The following is a 20639-nucleotide window of genomic DNA, read 5'->3' as shown; positions in this document are numbered from 1 at the left end:
TATTTGCCTGGGGCTTTAGTAATTGTGGCCTGTGAAACATTCGACCTTCAAGATTTATTGACGGCGGTTATCTTAAGTATAAAGATCTACTTAAAAGATGTGCCTACCCTGGTTTTTTTCTATCCACAGTTGACCCTTGAACACAGGGGTTAGGGGCCTGGACCCTCCTCTCCCACCAGTGCAGTTAAAAATCTGCTTATAACTTTCTTTTAAAGATTTTATTTATATGTTTGATACAGAGAGAGAGAGCACAAGTAGGCAGAGCAGCAGGCTGAAGGAGAGAGAGAAGCAGTCTCCTAGCTGAGCAGGGAGCCGGACATGGGGCTTGATCCCAGGACCCTGAGATCATGACCTGAGCTGAAGGCAGCTGTTTAACTGACTGAGCCACCCAGGCACCCCAGAAATCTGCATATAACTTTTTATTTATTTATTTATTTGACAGAGATCACAAGTAGGCAGAGAGGCAGGCAGAGAGAGAGAGAGAGAGAGAGAGGAAGGGAAGCAGGCTCCCCTCTGAGCAGAGAGCCCGATGTGGGGCTCGATCCCACCTGGGATCATGACCTGAGCCGAAGGCAGAGGCTTTAACCCACTGAGCCACCCAGGCGCCCCTGCATATAACTTTTTTTAAAAAAAGATTTTATTTATTTATTTATTTGACAGAGAGAGAGACACACAATGAGAGAGGGAACACAAACGGGGAGTGGGAGAAGCATGCTTCCCGCCGAGCAGGGAGCCTGAGGCGGGGCTCCGTCCTAGGACACTGGGATCACGACCTGAGCCAAAGGCACATGCTCAGCCAGCCACTGAGCCAGCCAGGCGTACCTGCATATAACTTTTGCTAGTCCAGAAACTTAACCAGTAATAGCCCGCTGTTGGCTGGAGCCTTATAGTCACATAAGCAGTTGACTAATGTAGATTTTGTGTCTGTCATATACCATATTCCTACAATCAAATGAGGTAAAGAAAAAATGTTAAGAAAGTCATAAAAAATACATTTACCTTACTGTAGCTTATTTATTGAAAAAAATCTGTGTATTTGTGGACCTGCATGGTTCAGACTTGTGTTCAAGGGTCCATTGTCGTGTCCTTTAATTTTCTATCCGGGATTGGCTAATATGCTTTTTATTTTGACGGTCAAAAAAAAGGCCAAGATCACCTGGGTGCCTGACATAGCTAAGTGCTATTGGACAGAACGTGGTTTCCTGCTAGGGTTATTTGGGGGTGCCCAATAATACTGTTTTTTTTTTTAAGATTTTATTTATTTATTTGACAGAGATCACAAGTAGGCGGAGAGGCAGGCAGAGAGAGAGGAGGAAGCAGGCTCCCCACTGAGCAGAGAGCCCCACACGGGGCTGGATCCCAGAACCCTGGGAATCATGACCTGAGCTGAAGGCAGAAGCTCAACCCACTGAGCCACCCAGGTGCCCCCAGTAATACTGTTTTAACGGTTGAAAGCAAATGCGAAAAGAATTGCGGTGGAATTAATACGTAGATGTATTTGAGCCAAGTGTAGGCTAAGGTACCTTGCAGACAGGGAGCTGTACAAATAAAGATTTAACTGAAGAAAGCAGCGGGCATGGTGGGTGGATGTGCAGCCCCTCCCGGCGGGCCCGCAGGTCTGAACGCACCGTGCCCGGCCATCAGTTCGTGTCTGCGCTGAAGGAGACGTCGGCTCCAACAAGTGATCGTCCTTCCTAGTAAACGTATGTCGTGGGCTTTATAATTGTATGAGCTTTTACCTAGTTTGTACATGTTTAAGTAACATAATAATAAAAATAACTGGTCAACACCAGAGGTCCAAAAACCTTTTCTCTCTCAAAAGGCGCCCATGTGTTATTCAGGCTTGGTACGCACTTACCTGGAGTTCGATTTTGCTCACTTGGCCTGAATCCATGGCAGCCGGCCCCTTAAGTTGGGTTTGTTCAAAACCCAGCCTAAGGCTGAAAATAGCCCGAGGCGGGGCGGGGGTTCAGCGGATGGCTTGTTGACCCCTGCGTGCGGCCCTTCTGTGCGGCGAACTGAGCCCGTAGTGGTAGTTTGTGCATTTGACTGTCCTTTAGTTGGATCGGCGCGGCCGAGAGTGCAAAAGAGGGATGGTCGCGACCTCGGTCTGACTTAGAGCCGTGGAAATTTACATCGTGTACACACTGTGACAGTGTCACCTTACTGTGGAAAGGTGTGGGGGGGGGTCCTTTTATATGTTCGTGATTCTTAAAGTCATGTTTGTTTTTCATGAAAGGAATTTTTTATTGTTTTGTAAATGGTCCTCAAATACAACTGTATCGAATTTTTAACTTTAAAAGTTTTAAACAGTTGGAAGGGCATGTGATTCTTGATCTCAGGGTTGTAAGTTTAAGGCCCACGCTGCGCTACGTTCAGAGATTACTTAAAAATAAAATCTTAAAAAATAATGTATGCACTGTGTTAATTCCACAGATCTAAGTTAGACCCAGAAGAAATGGAGGATGCTGCCAGTATCTCATTTACTGCTTACACTTACTCTTTGGGTAGGGCCCCCACCAGCTTTCTTTGGATATAATTGACATTCAACATTGTATTAGTTTAAGGTGAACTGCAGTGCTTTGATATATGTACATATTTGTGAAATGATCATTACAATAAGTTAATTTAATATCCATCACCTCACATGGTTACACATTTTTCTGGTGATAACATTTAAGATGTACTCTTAGTAGCTTTCAGATGTGCAGTGCAGTATTATTAATTATAATCGCTGTGCTGTGCATTACAGCCCCAGGAATTACCAGTTTTTTTTCTTTTTAAAGAGCTATTTATTTATCTATTTATTTTATAGAGAGAGAGAGAGAGACCAGGCGCTGGTGAATGGGGGTGGTGGGGTCGGTAGAGAGAAAGAGAGAGAGAGAAAATCCCAAGCAGACTCCCCACTGAACGTGGAGCCCAATTCAGGGCTTGATCTCATGGACCTGAGAACCTGACCTGGACGCTTAACCGAATGACTGACTGAGCCACCTGGGTGCTCCCCCCCCCCACCCTTTTAAGTAAGCTCTAGGTCCACCGTGGGACTTTAACTCCTGGCCCTGAGGTCAGCAGTCGCACGCACCACCAACTGACTGACTTACAACTGGAAGGGTGTATTTTTTGGAGTAGGTGTTCTCTGATTCCATTGTACAAAGGAGAAAACTGAGGTTGAATTTGTTCCTCCAGTGGTAGTCTTTGACCGGGCTGCCTGGCCCAGTGACTGTGGGACCACTCGCCAGCATGTAGGGGTGGCCCGGCTGGTGCTGGCTCACCTCTAGACCAATCTGGATCCCACCAGCCAGCCGCCCACGCCCCACCCTTGCCTTTCCTGCTTCTGGACAGGGCCAGGGGCGTATGGCCTTTGCTTTAAAATTCCTCTTCCTTTCTCCTCTGGGTTCTCCCTTTGATCTTTGTCTGACCCAGTTCCCTGCTGGGCAGGAAAACTTCTCTCCCCAGTGCCCTGTCTCCCCAGCTTTTCTCTTTAACAGAAGCCTCTTGCTCGTGGGTGGGCACCAGTGGCATTCAAATCAAGGTCTGTTGACTCCGGAGCCAAAGCTCTGCGTTGGTTCTTGCTGGGGCTCCCTGGTTTGTGCCGCAGTCCTGGGGGGACGTGCTGGCGGAGTGGAGGGAAAGGACCCTGGGGAGTCGCGGAGTCAGACACTCGGTAATGGACGTGGCCGGGGTGCGGGGTGGGTTGGAAGTTGCTGGTGCTCTGAGTTTGAAGTAGACCATTTGAAAAATAAAAAAAAAAATAAATAAAACAGAGCAGTCCATCTGAGTCCATAAGCACAGGTGTGGCCTCCTGTCTTTGGTCAGCGGTTGTGCGAGATGCCTCAGGGAAGACTTCGTCTGGGGACAGTGGGGCAGGGGTCGGGGATGGCTCTCCCTCACCCCGGGGAACAGCAGGGCAATGTTTACAGTTATTCTGGCCGCAGGAGCTGGGCAATTAGTTTCCCAATATGCGTCCTTTCCCTTCCGGGTGTATTGTTTTTCCTAATTCTGTGGAAAACGTTAATACCGTTGACAGCAGGCCGGATTCAGGGCTGCCTGTAACCGAAACCTTTTCAGGGAACATCTTGTTACCTGGCCCCCGCCAGCCCCTGTGCATTTTACAAAAAAGTCTCTTCCCGGCTCCGGTTATGTTTACTTTCAGCGCTGTGTTTTCTGCTCCCAGTAACTGAATGTTGTATATTTAGCTAATTAATTGGTGGTTTAACTAGCTAAACCCATTTATGTCTTACATTTATTTCATATTACAGAGGGAGTATTTTATCTGCAATGTCTAAATGAAATAAAGATTATTTCTGTTTAGCTTCTGTTTGACTTTTCTTTTCCTTATAGAAAGTGGGAGACATGTATGATAGTATTTATACCAAGAGGTTTTTTTTGTTTTTTTTTAATGTTGGCTATTTATAAACTTGACACAGTTGGTTTCCACCAGAGCCTCATGAGATTTGCATCTTGTGTTTCTAGGGCCACTGGGGACATATTTATCATTTTAGTCTGGTGAACACATGGATTTTTTTGAGGGGTGCATTTTCGAAGTATGATAGAAAAGTTAAATGTCAACAAATTTCGTGTTAGAAAGGTATCCTTCCTCTCCGTGTGCATCGCCGAGTTTGTTGCTTGCGACTGTGGGGCGGCCGAGTCCTTCCCCGTGGTTTGTCACTCTCTGCGTCTTTGCGGGGCTCGCCGGCCACAGTTCTGTACAGTAGAGAAGACGAGGACATTTAGTAACCTCCCAAGGCCATCTTCCAGCTGAGGGCAGAGCTGGGATTTGAATCCAGTCTCTCTTCCCAGGGTCTGTGCTCTGAGACAGGCCATCTGCGTCAGGAGTGGGGCGGACCTGGGTTCAAATCCGGGAACATTTGCTCCTCTTGGGCTCCCGTTTCCTCATTTCAGAATAGAGAGAAACATTTCATAGAAAGATCCTGTCTAGTGAACGCATTAATCTCGGTAACCTTTTATGGTGCATACGCAGGCCGGGGTTTGGGAGTCTGTTCTCAAGCTCATTTCCCCCATGGTGTGTGGTGTTGGCACAGGTCTTTGCCTTCTGTCCGTGCCCCCTCAGCACCTGCCCTCGGGAAGGGAGAGAGTGTTTTGTGTGAATTTCTCCAGGTCCTTCTGAAAAGAAGTTCGTCTTTTTTGTTTTCTTAGAGCACAGTTAATAGGTGTTTGCTCCTTTTCTTCATATTTAATAGGTATTTTTTTTTTTTTTTTTTAAGAATAGTTTAAGGTTGGGATGCCTGGGTGGCTCAGTTGGTTAAGCAGCTGCCTTCGGCTCAGGTCATGATCCCAGCGTCCTGGGATCGAGTCCCGCATCGGGCTCCTTGCTCTGCAGGGAACCTGCTTCTCCCTCTGACTCTGCCTTCCACACTGTCTGCCTGTGCTCGCTCTCGCTCGCTCTCTCTCTGACAAATAAATAAAATCTTTAAAAAAAAAAAAAAAAGAATAGTTTAAGGTTTACAGAGAACTGAGCAGATACTACCAAGTTTCTATATACCCCTTTATAATTTCCCATTTATTTATTTGAGAGAGAGGGCGGGCGCACATGCTCACGTGAGCAGGAGATATGACAGAGGGAGAGACAGAATCCCAAGCAGTGACGTGGAGTCCAACGCTGGGCTTGATCTCACAGCTCTGAGATCAGGACCTGAGCTGAAATCAAGAGTCTGACCTTGAACCCACGAAGCCGTTCTGGCGCCCCTTCCCCATTATTGACATCCTGTATGGTGTGTTTGTTTTGATTGATGTATTACCGATAGTAAGACATTGTTATTAACTGAAGTCTGTAATTCACATTAGGATTCCCTGTCTGTGTTGTACATTCTGTGGGTGTGGACACGTGTAGAATGTCATGTGTCCACATTACAGTATCGGATGGAGCAGTTTCACTGCCCAAAAAACCCTCTGTGCTCCACGCACTCCGCTCTCCCTTCTCGGCTCCAGTACCTGGGAGCCACTGAGCTTTTGGCTGTGGCCTTCCTTGTCCTTTACTAGAGTGTCATGTGGTTGGAATCCTAGGGGATGCGGCTGTTTCATTAAACAATAGTCATTGGAGTTTCTTCCATGTATTTCTGTGGGTTGATAGCTGATCTTTCTTTATTGCTAAATAATAGTCCATCGTGTGGATGTGCCCAGTCTGTTTATCCACCATTTATGGGACATCGTGTCTGCTTCCAGTGTTTGACGAATACGAACAAAGCCTTCCACGCTGCTTCCCTTTCGGATGCCCTTGAGCTGCGCCTGCTCGGTGCTGGCTGATGGAATCGGGTTTCTTTATCAGGAAATCCTGGGCACTGCTAGAAAATGCTTCCCTAAGTTGGCCTGTCAATTAAACCTATATATACTTGTGTTTTTATTTTTATTTTTTTAGCTTTACTGAGGTAAAAATGATGAATACTGAACTGTGCATTTTAAAGATGTACAGTTGGATAAGTTTTGTCATGTATATATACCTTTGAAACCATCGCTTAATTAAGATAATTAATATGTCCATCACCCCAGAAGTCCTTTGTTCCTTTGTAATTTCTCCTTTTTCCTACGGCCAGGCAACCACTGATTTACTTTCTGTTAGTATAAATTGCTTTGCATTTCCTAGAATTTTACAGAAATAGATTCACATGTACTTTTTTTGGTCTGTTTTCTTTGATTCACCATAATTATTTTGGATTCATTCATGCGTGCATAAATAAATAGTTCTTTACATTGTATTGCTGAAAAGTGTTTCATTGGGTGGGCATAGCACAATTTGTTTATTTTTATATATTGCAGCCGAAAACATTGGCATTAAAAAAAAAGAACACTTTTTAATTCTGTAGGGCTTTTCTGAGCTTTTTGGATCTGTTAGAATCAAGAGTAAAACCTGTAGTTTATTTATTTTTTATTTTTCCTATAATTTATCTTAAAACTCTGGGTTAATGTTCATGAACTAGAAAATAAAAGGGATACTTTTTAGGGTGTCCACAAAAGGAAAAAAGAGAAGCAGTTACTAAAGTCACATTCTAGGCAGAAAACAAAACTAGGTCTAAGACTCTTGGGACCTAGAGAGGGAAGGAATACCAGGGATCAAGCTGGGGGAGAGTAGAGCAAGATTGGGGGGGCTGAGGGCGGGGGGGCAGCCTCAGCGGGGTTGAAGAGAGCTTTGAGCCGCCCCAATAGGCTGTCCTTGAAGGAGTTAACGGATATTAAGTTACCTTTGTGATCAGTGTGTGGGTTCAGAGGTTGCCTGTTTTCTAAGAAATTCCCTCTGCTGCCAGAGGTTGTTAAATAGGGTTACAGCCTTCTGGTCTGCACCTGGACAAAAGGCTTTAAATAACAAAGCCTAATTAATAAAACAGATTTGGAACTCAGACTAATATAATTAGCTTATCAATAAGTATGAATGACTCTCTGGGTTTTGTGGAGAGAAGAAATTTATCATAAGACTTGGGATTTGGGGCATCTGCCACACAGCCCTGCAGACATTCTCAGGACTTTAACTAGGCCAAAGGGGTGGAATAGTCAGGTCAAAACGTTTGTTACAGGATTCAGTTATGCATTGAAAGTCAGCCAAGAATAGCAGAGCAACTTCTTAAACTTTAAATGTGGCTTTTGAGACTGAGGAACTGTGTGTTTTTTTTTTTTAAGATTTATTTTATTTATCAGCACACATTAGCAGTGGGGAGGGGCAGAGGGACTGGGAAAAGCAGATCCTCGCTGAGCAGGGAGCCCCATGTGGGGCTCGATCCCAGGACCCTGAGATCATGACCTGAGCCCAAGGCAAGTACTTAACCGACTGAGCCACCCAGGTGTCCCGAGGAACATAGCCATGTGTGGTTAGGGCTGCTGGTTCCTGGGATGGTTTTGGAGTCCTCTGTTCAGTGATTGGAATGGTGGGTGTTTTCCTTGCTATTCAAACTCATTCCCTCTTCCCCCCTGCTCCCCACTTGTTTTTTGGGTGAAATGTATGTAGTCAAATTTGTGTATTTAAGTTAGATGAGTATTTGTTGGAATTCTGTCATCAAATGGAGAATGGTTTAGATGAATATAAATACAGATATGGTAAGTGGTAATCTATTGGCTTTACAGTTCTTCCTGTTTTATGTAAAGTTTTTTTGTCCTTCACAGTTTGGACTGATTGGCATTTTAAATAGCTCTTGAATTTTTGTGAGAAAATAATTAACTGGAACCTGTTACAATCTCTGATCAGGAGTGGGCAGACGATGTCCCGCTGCCTATTTTCTAAAATAGAAAGCTAGAAAATAGTTTTTACATTTTTTAATGGTTAGGGAAAATAGTTTTTTACATTTTTTAATGGTTAGGGAAAATCCCAAAGAATAACGTTTCCTCACATGTAAAAAGTGTATGAAGTTCATTTCTTGGTGTCTGTAAGTCAAGTCTCATCGGTGCACAGCTGTGCTCGTTCGTTCCTGTGTTGGTGGCGGCGCCGTGTTCTCGACGGAGCCTGTCTGGCCTGTGAAGCTGGAAATATTTGTTATCTGGCCCTTCACTTCCCGGGAAAGCTTTCTTGCCCCTCTCTCCGATTTTTAAAGGTCTCTGTGCAGACACTGGAAACTTACTAGAAACACTGGCCCTTTGTTTTTGATAGAAAGTGTGACAGTGGAGGATGATGAATTGGATGGAGCTCGTTTGTTTAGATTTTGAATGCCGCCTCTTTACACAGGCAGAAGAATCTGTGAGCGGATGGGTACAGTTCAGAGCACTGGGAGCCACGGTTCTCTCACTGTTCTGAGGCCCCCAGAGCACCACAGGGCTGTAAGATATTTTTAATTTTGGAGGAAACACGGGGATAGTCATCATTTCTTGGACACTGTGCCAGCTTCCAGCCCACGGTGGCTCACATTTTAAGATTAGATCACACTGCATTTTTTTTCTTTTTTAAAATTTTATTTATTTGAGAGAGAGAGAGAGAGAGAGAGAGCACATGCACATTTGGAGGGGGAACAAGAAAGAGAGGGAGAAGCAGACTCCCCGCTGAGCCAGGAGCCTGGCGTGGGACTCGGTCCCAGGGATCACGCTCTGAACTGAAGGCAGCTACCCAACTGACTCCCGGGCACCTTTGAATTTTTTTTTTTTTTTAAGATTTTTAAAAATTTATTTATTTGACACAGAGAGAGATCACAAGTAGGCAGAGAGGCAGGAGGAAGCAGGCTCTCTGCTGAGCAGAGAGCCTGATGCAGGGCTTGATCCCAGGACCCTGGGATCATGACCTGAGCCGAAGGCAGAGGCTTTAACCCACTGAGCCACGCAGGTGCCCCTTGAATTTCTTTTAATGGTGTGATGATCTTTGTGGAGCCGGGTTTTCGCTGGCTGCTGTGCTAAAAAGCCATTGCCACCTGAGAACAGTGAGCAGCAGGAAATCCGAGAACGAGTGTCCACTGTGATTCCAAGTACACAGGCTCCCAGGTAATCCTTGGTATTTAGGAAGGAAGCAAAAACACGTTTTCCCTCAACTTAAATGTGTTATTGTTTCAGATGGTTACTGAGTTCTTAGGACGCACATGCTTTTTAAGTTGTTTGGCCCTTATAATAAATGGTATTTCGTTTGGCTTTGGGGCACCGTGGAGAAGTTACTGCGATTTTAAGGATGCTGTGAAGGGAAGTTTGGGAAAACCTCTGACGTCGAGCTCCCTGTGACCAAGCCTAAGTACCAAGAATCAGAAATGGCATCAGTGATGATCTTTAAGACAGCAAACAAACTGAAATCACCCCGGGCTATTGTGGGAGATGTCAGTCTTGAGGGCTTTGCAGGAACCGGACACAGTTGAACGCGGGCGGGCCCCAGTTTTCTCATCCAGGCCAGAAAGCAGAAGGCGCAGTTAATCAAGCAGGCTGGACCGCTAGATCGTACTTGGAGTTTGGGTTTGAAAGCTCGAGAGCTCCGTGTCAGTCTGTTAAATTGCATTATTAAAAGTTTCCAGGTAGCCTTACTTGGAAATTCTTAAAAGGAATACTTTACGAATACTGTAAGATAGAGGATTCTAGAAGACCTTACTAAATCAAGACTTCCGCTGTACGATTGGCTGCACACCTCATGGAGAGAAGAAATGGTTTGATGTTTGTCTTTAACCAGGAACACCTGAAACTATCCTGCTGTTATGAGTTGATGACTTTGCTTTAGCCAAATGTAAATATGCTATTTTTTTTTTTTTTAAGATTTTATCTGTTTCTCTGAGAGAGAGAGCACATGCGCACGTGTTTGTGAGCTGGGGGAGGGACAGAGGCACAGGGAGAAGCAGACTCCCCACTGAGCAGGGAGCCCGATCCGGGGCTCGGTCCCAGGACCCTGAGATCATGACCCGAGCCGAAGGCAGACACTTAACTGACTAAGCCACCCAGGTGCCCCTCTCATTTTTTTTTTTTTTTTTAAATTAAGTAAGCTCTACATTGAGCATGGAACTTGTACTCGTGACCCTGAGATCAAGAGTCACATGCTCTACTGACTGAGCCAGCCAGGTGCCCCAAACATGCTAAGTTTTTAATAGATTTACATGATTACTTTTCTTCTAAGGATAATTCTTTGTCTTCCTGCTTGTTTTGTTCTTAGAGCAATGGTTCAGATGCTGAGAAGTTCTGGGACTTTTGCTGCCTGTTGTGTAATAGTGACTTCTAGTCATTTCTGCGCTGTGAACCAGGAACAGCTGGTTAGTGGGATCCTTAGTGCTGTGTGTGCAGGATAAAATCCAGCCTGGGGCTCACTGGCCTTTGTGGGGCGGGGCAGGGCAGGGGCACTTGGGGGTGCCCAGCTCTTGCTGGGGTTGTTCCTGCTCCTTGGTCCTTTCCTCACTAAATTTTTTTTGGGGGGGGCGGATCATGTGCTAGCGTTTATTTCTAGGACCCAAAGTGTTAGGAAAATTTATGGTAGAAAATCTTAAAATGGGCAGAACTTCCTGCAGCGCTAATTCGTGTCACTCCTCCTTTGCCAGGCACCTTGGTGAGGGCCCTCCCATGCCACCTTTTGTTCAGGTCTGTGACAAAGAGCACTGTCTCTTGGAGTGGCGTTAAGCTCCGGTTGGGTCTCCCTTGCCCCAGATACTTTAAGAGGACAGAAAATACCCTACCATTGTGTGGTTTTTTGACGCTATTTAAAATGATCATAGTATGGTTAAATAAGATTAATGACTTCTCTGGAATGAAACTTCCTACATGAGAAGTCTTTTTAATATTGTGGGTAATTTTTACCACGCAGTTCTTTGCCAGGCCGCGGAGAACTGTGCCGCTGCTGTCACTGCTGGTCGTCTGAAGGCCAGTGAAAGGGCAGGTGTAGCGGAGCCCGGTGCGGGCTGCGGGCAGGGGACATGGATGGGCACTGCGCAGTGACTGCTCCCTGTTGGAGGCCTGGCGCGCTCAGTGGCTCCATGCCCTGCGTCCATGTGCTGTTTTCTAACTGAAAATACATGGATTTTAAAAGAAATTCTGAAATTCTTCTGTCCTTTCACAATACTGTTTCCTGCGAAGAACTCTTGGAGCCCAAGAGTGGAGATGTGAGCGAGGGCACCGGTGACGCACACGCGCCCTCGCAGTATTTGCACACTTCTCCGGAGCGCCGCATGGCATGTGTGTTTTCACAGTAATATGGCTGGTTTCCGTCACGGTGTGGTGGCGGTGAGGGCGCGTGTTGGAGAGAGGCATGGCAAAAAGAAGGTGCTTCTGGTGGAAACGGTCTCCACCATTTGCACTTGGGAGCGGCGCGCCTGCCATCTGTTCTTTGCTGTAGCTGTGCCTTCCGCAGTGCAGCGCACTCCTACTCCAACGGGGAGGCCCTGGGAGAGAATCCAAGTGCTTTCGCCTGATTACTGGGGCTTTCATCTCCCTGCCCTCCTCATCCTTAGAGCTCACAGCCCTGGAGGCTGAAGTCACGCCTTCACACTAAATGGTCCCTGGAAAGAAGGTGTGATCAGAACCATGGGATTTGAGGTTTTCTCAGATGAAATCCATAATTTAAACTTCAAATGTGTTTGATCTCAGAGGGAGATGGCTTGGATTGACCAGATTTTTACAGATTTCTTTTTAGCTTTAGTGGAGCCATGGTGTGTTCTCGTTTGAGGTTCCCGGTCGGTGTTCCAGTCTGCCGTGGCTGGACACGTGGCTCTCACTGAAAACAGTGGTTGGGGACAAGGATTTGGCTGTAAACGCAGCGCTTCCTTCCCCTGGTTGTGCGCTCTGTGCTACCCTCGTGCACTTGCTCATGCCCTTGGGCTCCTTTGAAAAATCAAAAATGAATTTGGATGAATAAAGTATAACGTAGACAACCAGGACCACAGCTTTTCTTTAAAAGGGCTCACCCTTTCAAAAATGTACGTTTGTAAATATCCTGTTAAGTATGAACACGTGCATTTCCAAGTAGCCCATAACTCGGAACCCCTTCTGTGGACGAAACAGAAGCAGTCGTGGAGGTAGCGGAGCCCACCACCCACCTGAGCTCTGGCTTGTGAGGAGAGAGGGTCGGGCCCCAGGCTCCCGGGCAGTGGACACTTTCCGTATCTATAGTTCGCCGAGCTGTTGGTATGCTTTTGAGTTTCAGCACCAGACCTAGGGCTTGGAGCGCTTCTCGGAGGGTCCTCCTGGGCCTGGGCCCGGCCCGCTTCTGAGAAACCTCCCTTCTGTAAGCAGGTCTGTAAGGCCGCCCCGGGCCGTGCGCGCTCTGCTCCGCTCTGCAGGTGCACGCGGGGCGGGCCTTTCACCACGGGCCGGAGCCCCTCCCCCGGGCTCTCTCAGGCGGCGCAGCGCCAGTACAGTTCCTAGACACTTGTCCCCTCCTCCCTGTCTTCTCTCCCGCTGCTGTCTACAGGATGTGTGTTCCTGTCTCGTCTCTCAAGCAGCCCCATCCCCGTGCCCTGCGCTGTTGTGTTTGCTGGGGTCGTAACGCGGGGCTTCGATGGTGGGCCCTGCCTGTCCCTGCCCCTGCCCGTCCCACAGTCTGTGAAGTGTGGAATCCCAACTCCGAGGGACCTGGGTCACTTTGCTTTTATATTTGCTTCCTTGAGCCCTAGTGACTTCTGACACACACTTCAGCCACGTTTATTTAATTTTTTTCCCTTATGGAGTCTTCGTGGGGTAGAACCAGGTATGTGTCTAAGTGAGTTTGATGGTCGTGTCCAGTGCCGTAGAATATCCAAGTCGTTACACGGACAGCAGCTGGCTTAGTTTGTTGGCTAGATTGTGTACGGACGTAGTTCAATTTAAGGCTAGATTCTTTAAATGGAATTTCTTTTAAATGGGTTTTCCTGGCAGAGTAGTGCTGTTAAGCTCATTAATTCTCAAGTTGAAATGTCTTCACTAAAATATGGTTTTCTTCAGCACAGTACAAGCTTCTCACATCTCCAAATTGCATCCAAAGGTTGGTTAAAAACTGAAAGTACTGTTGCCAGGCTCCCGAGTTACAGGCTCAGAAATCCCTTCGGCAAGAGGAAGAGTGGGTGTAGGAAGGCGGGAGGCAGCTGAGGCACCCAGAAGGCCGCGTTCCTCCAGGGGCGAATGGGCCGGGCCCTGGGTTTGTTTTGTTAGTGAGACAATCGCTGTGTTAAACGAAAAGCTTGAGCGAATGATGGTAACAGTTCTCTGGCAAAAGCAACTTTTCCTTTTTAAGAGATAGCGAAGAACATTTCTCTCGCTCTCTGGAGAAGTTCCCTCTGGAAGAGTTAATCCTGTTCAGCCTTTCTTGATTTTTGTGTTTGATAAATGCTGAGTGCGAGGAAGTGACTTGATACTGCGGACAGTCTCGAGAGAGAAGACTTTTGGAAATCCCTGCGGCTCCCCTCGGGTAGTCATCTGAACCCAGTGCGAGCGGAAGCCTGGGTTCTCGCTCCGTTCTCCCGGAGAGACTTCTGAGCGCCGAGAGAAGACTTGCCGGCCTGTTTGCTTGGGCTCATTGGCCCAAACAAGGTTTTAAAAATAGGGAAGCTTCACACAGACATTCCCACTGCTGTCTTCTCTTAAACAGCCAGAAGCTGGAGCTCTCTGGGTCTCAGAGCTCTGGTGGCAGGGCTGGGCAGGGGGCCCCCGTACGGACCCTGGGCACGGGTCCCTGGTGGGCTGCACACCCGGCCGCTCTTGGGCCGGGGCCTGAGCAAACCTCAGGTTTGTGCAGTTCCACGTCTCAGGTATGACGGTGTCGTCCTCAGTCAGTTATGTACAGAAGCATTGCTGGTTTCCACATGGCCCCCCCAAGGTGCCTTCTCCTGTTAACATTTTTCCCAACTTTTCCTTTCGAGAAATTTCCATTTTTAAAAAACTTGAGGAAGTATAGTGAATACCTGTATACATTTCCACTTAGATCAGTTAGCACATTTGCTTGCTTTCTTACACACACACACTCACATACAGATGCACACACACGGCATATGTTTGCAGAACCATCTGAAAGTCAAGTTGTGTATATGGTAACACTGTTGACCTAAATGCTAATGCACGTATTGCCTAAGAAGAGAACTTCTGCCTGACAGTCGCCATCATCACAAGGAGAGGTTTAACAGCGACAGAGTGATACTGTTTCATGTGTGATGCGTGGTCACATTTCCTTAAGTTCTCTGTACAGCTATTTTATTCTAATCAAAGAGCCAGTGTGTTCAGTGGTCTTGTCTCTTTAGTTGCCTTTATTCTAGATCGTTCTCTGCTTTTTTTTTGTTTATCTTTCAAACATTAGCATTTTTCATTTAATTTTTTTTTTCCATTTATTTTTAAGAGTGCAGGCTGGTGGTTCTGCGCAGTGTTCTGTAGCCTGGCCCCGTCTGGTTGGTTCCTCGCGATGAGCTCCAGGCTCACCATTTCATTGTGAGGACCACACCTGCTGTGCGTGCTCCCCACCTGGCCTGTCAGCTTGTGGGTCCTGAGTTGAACTGTTCAGTCCAGGTGGCGTCTGCTCGATCTCTCTGCATAAAGGCCCCTTTGTCCCCTCGCGAGTGAGACTGCGGGACGATTGGGACGATTGTGTGAGACTGCGATGCCCCATCTGACAGCCACCCCCGGCAGTGCCATTTGAGGGTCCTTGTCTGCACCCGTGACCGAGGATTGGTGCTTGCACAGCTGGGATTCTCCAGTTGTGTCGTTTGCTCTGGTGGTTATTGGGTGACAATTTCCCGCATGATTTCCTCCCCTGCCCGTTTTTCTTGAGTATTACTCTGAGGCTTATAAAGCTTCACTGTCTTTTCTCTTTCTGGTGCTCAAATGACCCCAGGGTTGGGGGAGGGGAACCCCTGCAGGTTGGTTTTGTGTCCTTTTGTCCTGTCTCCCCGAGCACATCCTTGATTTCTGATAAGTTCTGCAGATTCACCTTGACCTTCCCTTCCTCCAGACCTGTCATCGGCCACTTCACGGTGTGTGCGTTCCTCCGTGGTAGGGGTGGTATTTAGAAACCACAATCTAGATGCCATGTTTCTCGTGGCTGCTGAGATGTCATTGCTTCTAGGCCCTTCTGTGGCTAAAACTAGAACATGTATTAATGTTTGTAATTAAATTGGAGCGCTGCTATTTTTCAGAGGTTGTAGCAGCTTAGTAGGTTTTAATTGGTACTGGAAACCTGGAATCTGGGATCTGTAAGCAATTTCAGAGACTTAAAGGCTTTCTGCAGGCTTCTAGAAAGTTAGGGTTTTCTGTGCCAATGGTATACAGAATTCCTTAATCTTATATATATCTCTTGAAAGATAGGCCCAGGTTAGGTGAGCACAGAAACAAAAAGCTGGATTCGTTGGTTTATTTAGTAAGGTTTTATTCCATAAGTCAAAGAACGTTTATCCAACAGTGACGTTGTTTTAGGCAATGCCAAGAGAAATGGCGTTTGGTGTCTGCTCTGTGGCTGAGGAACGGGTCTGGGGCAGGGTGACCGGGGCAGACAGGGGCAGACGAGCGAGCAGGAGCACGTGGAGGGAGGGAGGTGGGTGCTTCCGGCCTGTGCTTGCAGGGCTGCCGCCTAAGGTGCGCGTGAGCGTCTGTGCACAGGCATCTCCGCGGCCGGATGGCTTTACCTGGAACGCAGCGTTTGTACTGTGTTTTGAATCATGGGCCAAGCTGTGTGGGAAATGCCCTGCGCCGGCCACTCTCTTTCAGGAGTTTAAAAGCTGTTGTGGGTATTTGGAAAGTGATCTAATAGGCCTTTGGGTAGGAGAGACCCTAGCTTATGCCGTTTCTTGGCGAGTGCTTGCTTTTTTATGTAACCTAAAGAGAATTGTTTTGGGGCTCCTGGGTGGCTCAGTGGGTTAAAGAGAATTGTTTTGTTTGAAGCCCTAGTGTTCTTGGGTTTTCAGTATGTCAGGGTGTTGCAGTGTACAAAGCCAGATTTATTTGTTTGTTTGATGCATTACAGTTTGGAAGTCGGTTTAGATGGTTTTCAGTGGCTGTAGAACAAATGATAACAAATTTTTTTTCTAGAATTCATGTCTGTAGTGCTTTAACAAATTTTAGGGCCTCCTTGAGACTTTTCTGTGGTGTTATCTGAACACTTGGATAAACTTCTTAAATGTTGTTTATTTAAAATGCATTAAGAGACAAATACTGTGTGATTTATCAAGACTATAGTAGTAGTGGGATTCAGAACGTATTTGAGTGGAGGAGGGAAGTAGATAAATACGAAGAATGTTTCTGACTCTCAAAGTAAAAACATCCAGGGGCGCCTGGGTGGCTCAGTGGGTTAAGCCGCTGCCTTCGGCTCAGGTCATGATCTCAGGGTCCTGGGATCGAGTCCCACATCGGGCTCTCTGCTCGGCAGGGAGCCTGCTTCCTTCTCTCTCTCTCTGCCTGCCTCTCAGTGTACTTGTAATTTCTCTCTGTCAAATAAATAAATAAAATCTTTAAAAAAAAAAAAAAAAAAAAAAAGTAAAAACATCCAAAAAACCAAATACAACTGGTGGCCACATAAATTTGGCCTCCCTTCCAGACTGCCCTACGCAAGACTGTCATTAATTTTCTGAGAAGGCAACTCTCATCACATGGTCCAGTTCCTTCCTTCTCTATCCCGTGCAGAGGCGGTCAGCTCCAGGGCGACCAGCACTGCACCCCCAGGCCTGGCCATGTGGTCAGTCCCAGTAGAGACCTGCATTGTCACAGTGTCACTGCAGCCCACCGTCTCCCCCCCCCCCGCCCCCCGCCAGCTTTAGGTGCCTCTTTGCATCCCGACATTCCCTTGAGGTGCGCTCCTGGGTTCTCTTTCCTGGAAATCTCTCCCCTCCTTGCTGATTATGAACAGACCAGTGTCAGCGCTTCCTCTTCCGTGCAGCCTTCCCAGACCACGAACTCTCCAAAGCTTGAGGGCATTCTCTTTCTCCTGAAGCCTTTTATGCACTTGCTTATTCTTAGGACATGCTTTTGCGTTACCCTGACTCCCTTTCCTGAACCGGCTGCTTCCATTTCTCCTCCCTCCCACACCCGCTAGCATGGGATCTGCTGAATACAGAGATGGCGGCAGCACAGCCCGAAGGTTTCGGCTGCTGTAACCCTGCGGTGTTACGGAGGGGGAGGAGAGGTGACAGGGCTTGCGGGTCACCTGCAGCAGGACTAGTGAAAACCAGCTGGAGGAGGGTTAGCGGGTGGCTCTGGTGCTTTACGGAGTTTTAGCAAAGGTGTGATCAGAGTATTACTTCTGTTCACACATCAGGCGTCTTCATGGGGCCCATCAGGAAACTTCTGCAGAAACAGCACTCTCGTTAGTTTGCTGATGCCCCAGACCACTCGCGCCTAGTCCAAGGGAGATCAGAGCAGTCTGTGTTGCCTTCAGATTTTCATTCATCTTTTTAATACCGTACAGTTCTTAAGTCTGTGCTTGGTTGTGATTGAGGTGGGAAGTCAGCCTCTCCTCCCCCACATTTTTAGGCCGCCTGCTGGAGGAGTGATGCCCGGGCCCTGGGCTTCTTTTTTATTCTCCTTCTTACAGCCCCGCACTTGTCATCCTGAGTCCAGTGGTTTCCCGCCCACACACCCCTGTGAGATGCTGGGCGGCTTAGGTTTTAGTGTGAATGTAGCAAGGTCTTCAGCGAAGATACCTTCACAGATGAATAAACACACACACACACACACACACACACACACACGGCAAACTCAGATGCCTGAGTGCATGTTCTGAAAGCTTGGATGAATTATATAACAAGTAAAATTTTCTTTTCTTTCTTAATTAAGTTTTTAATTTTGTGATAATTGAAGATTCACGATATATTGATAATACATTATTCATAAGGAATAAGACGGAGAGATGCTGTCTGCTCTTCAACCATTTTCCCCCACCGGTAGCATTTTAGTAAACTCTGGTACATCGTGGGAACCAGGGCTTGATGTTGATGCAGTGAAGATACAGAACAGTTTCCAAGCAGCTTTCTTTGTTATCCTGTTCTGGTCACACCCCACCCCCTGCCCTTACCCCACAGCAACCACTCATCTGTTCTCCATTTCTCCAGTAGTGTCATTTCTTTCTTTTTTTAAGAGTTTATTTAATTTATTTTATGGGAGGAGAGGCAGAGGGGGAGAGAGAGAGAATCTCAAGCAGACTCAGTGCTAAGTGTGGAACCCAACATGGGGCTCAATCCCATGACCCTGAGATCAGGAGCTGAACTGAAACTAAGAGCCGGACACTCAACTGACTGAGCCCCCCAGGTGCCCTTATGGTGGTGTCATTTCAAGAAGGTTACAAAAATGCTTAAGTCCTTGATCCATTTTGACTTAATTTTTATATAAGGCATGTATGTGGTTTAGGTCCACTTTTAGTCCCGAGGTCCATTTTTTTTTTTCTTGCCTATCGGTGTGCAATTTTTCCAGTAATATTTGTTGGGAAAAAAGGCTATACTTCTTCGATTGAATTGCTTTTGCACCTTTGTCAAAAGTCAGTTGGGCATATTTGTGTGTTGGTTTACGGCTCTCTGCTCTGTCCATCGATCTCTGGGTCTATCCCTCTAGAGCCAGTGCCAAGAGCTGGATCACTGTAGCTGTGTAGTTGGCGCTGATACCATATCATGAAAAGTGGCTCCTCCCAATATAGTCTTCTATCGTTATAGCTATTTCAGTTTTTCTGCTTTTCCTTAACAGTTTTAAAATAATCTTGTCTGTAGCTTAAAAAATAAAAAGCCTTTCCGGGATTTTGTAGGAATTACGTTAAACCTCTATATCCATATGGGGAGAGTTGACATCTTTACTGTGTTGATTCTCCCAATCCATGAACATAGAATGTCTTTTTTTCTTTTTGAACAGAGGTTAATAATGTAAAAAGGAAGATGGCTCTGATGTAACATGTTGACATGTATTAAGAGATGCTTTTTTTCCCAGGGAGAGTATCAGTGTTGCGTCTCTGTTCAATTTCTTTTTTAAAAAATTCTTTTACAGGCCTATGAAAGGAGGTTTCCTACATGTCCTTTGATCCCGATGTTTGTGGACAGTGACACTGTGAATGAGTTCAAGAGTGAAGATGGGGCTATTCACGTTATAGAACGGCGCTGTAAGCTGGACATAGACGCACCGAGGCTGCTTAAAAAGGTGCCTGTGGGGACACCTTAGGCCATTCCCCAAACTAGAGGAACTTATATTCAAAGCCCGTGTTGCATTTGGTGTTATTAATAAGCCCTTTCTCTCTTCATTTTGTTTTCTCTAAAGATTGCGGGAGTTGATTATGTTTATTTTGTCCAGAAAAACTCACTGAATTCTCGGGAACGAACTTTGCACATTGAGGCTCACAATGAAACATTTTCTAATCGGGTCATCATCAATGAGCACTGCTGCTACACCGTGAGTAACTGGCCTTCGGGGACAGACACGAATGCGGCCGCCACACTCTGGGTAGAGGGTTGCTTGGCCCCCACTTGTCACCGCCATCCGCTGCCTCGTCTCGGAGGGTGGCTCCGCAGCAGCTGTGGTCCCTCATTTTTTGTTGGTGGGATCAGCAAGGTGGCGGGTGTGCTTTATTGCAGAATGGACTACGTTATCGTAGCAGTTAAGGGAGCCTGGTGATGCCTTGATTTGTCTTTAAATGTTACCTTAATGTGTCCCTTTCCCTCGGGCGCCACTCTGACACTCTAGAAGTATATGTGGAAGGGCCCGAGCTAGTTTTCCTCCGCTTTCTGAAAGTAGAGTGTTCCTGTGAACGTACGCCGAAATGGGGCAAAGCGAAACAGCAAATCACCATGAGTTTGTATGGAAAACTTTGTTAGCATTCCTAGACTCAAAAAAAATAACCTCTTTAAGGTTTTCTGAGACCTTAGGACACATCTTGCTAACAAATGCACTAAGTAAATGCAGATAAAGCCCAGATGCTCAGAGACTCGGCTCTAGGCTCCGGGGTCCTGATGCTGGGATGCCGAGTGTGGCTCTCCAGGAGCGACCTTGGCGACCATCTCACGGCTTGGGCTTGGGGTGTGAGCTGCTCTCTAGTAGCTTTTGCAAAGCAAACAGTGAATGCTGTTTTTGCTTTTTGCCCTTTTTCCTAAAAGCGGAAATCCTCTTTGGATTTCTTTTGGTTATCAAAACTAGGTAAATATGTAGATCTTTCAGAAAAGCAAAGTGGTGGAATGCAGACTCTGGGGAGGGGGTACCTGTAATGCATTCCTCTAGGATGAGGCTGAGGGCTTTTATCTGCCGCCCGGTCTTCAATAACTTCTGTTACCAGATTATTAGAAGATCTAGGGTCTGTCTGTTTCTCTCAAACCTTCCTACAGCATATCTGTAGC

General features: G+C 46.6%; 1 protein-coding gene across 10 annotated transcripts in view; it reads left to right on the top strand.

The window, feature by feature from the left end:
* SEC14L1 (SEC14 like lipid binding 1) overlaps nucleotides 1–20639 on the top strand; it is an 80429-nt gene that overhangs the window by 15443 nt on the left and 44347 nt on the right. For all 10 annotated transcript variants that reach the window (XM_045085835.1, XM_045085836.1, XM_045085837.1 and 7 more), the window contains 2 exons: nucleotides 19303–19452; nucleotides 19570–19701. In XM_045085835.1, coding sequence (XP_044941770.1) covers nucleotides 19303–19452; nucleotides 19570–19701 — 282 coding nt within the window. Of the gene's footprint in view, nucleotides 1–19302; nucleotides 19453–19569; nucleotides 19702–20639 lie in introns of those variants that run through there.

The sequence above is a fragment of the Mustela putorius genome, unplaced genomic scaffold, assembly GCF_011764305.1.
Source record: "Mustela putorius furo isolate JIRA1106 unplaced genomic scaffold, ASM1176430v1.1 tig00000873_pilon_pilon_pilon, whole genome shotgun sequence".
In the NCBI taxonomy this organism is placed as follows: domain Eukaryota; kingdom Metazoa; phylum Chordata; class Mammalia; order Carnivora; family Mustelidae; genus Mustela; species Mustela putorius.
Note: the sequence above shows the minus strand (reverse complement) of the source record. Positions and strands in the feature narration are given on the sequence as shown.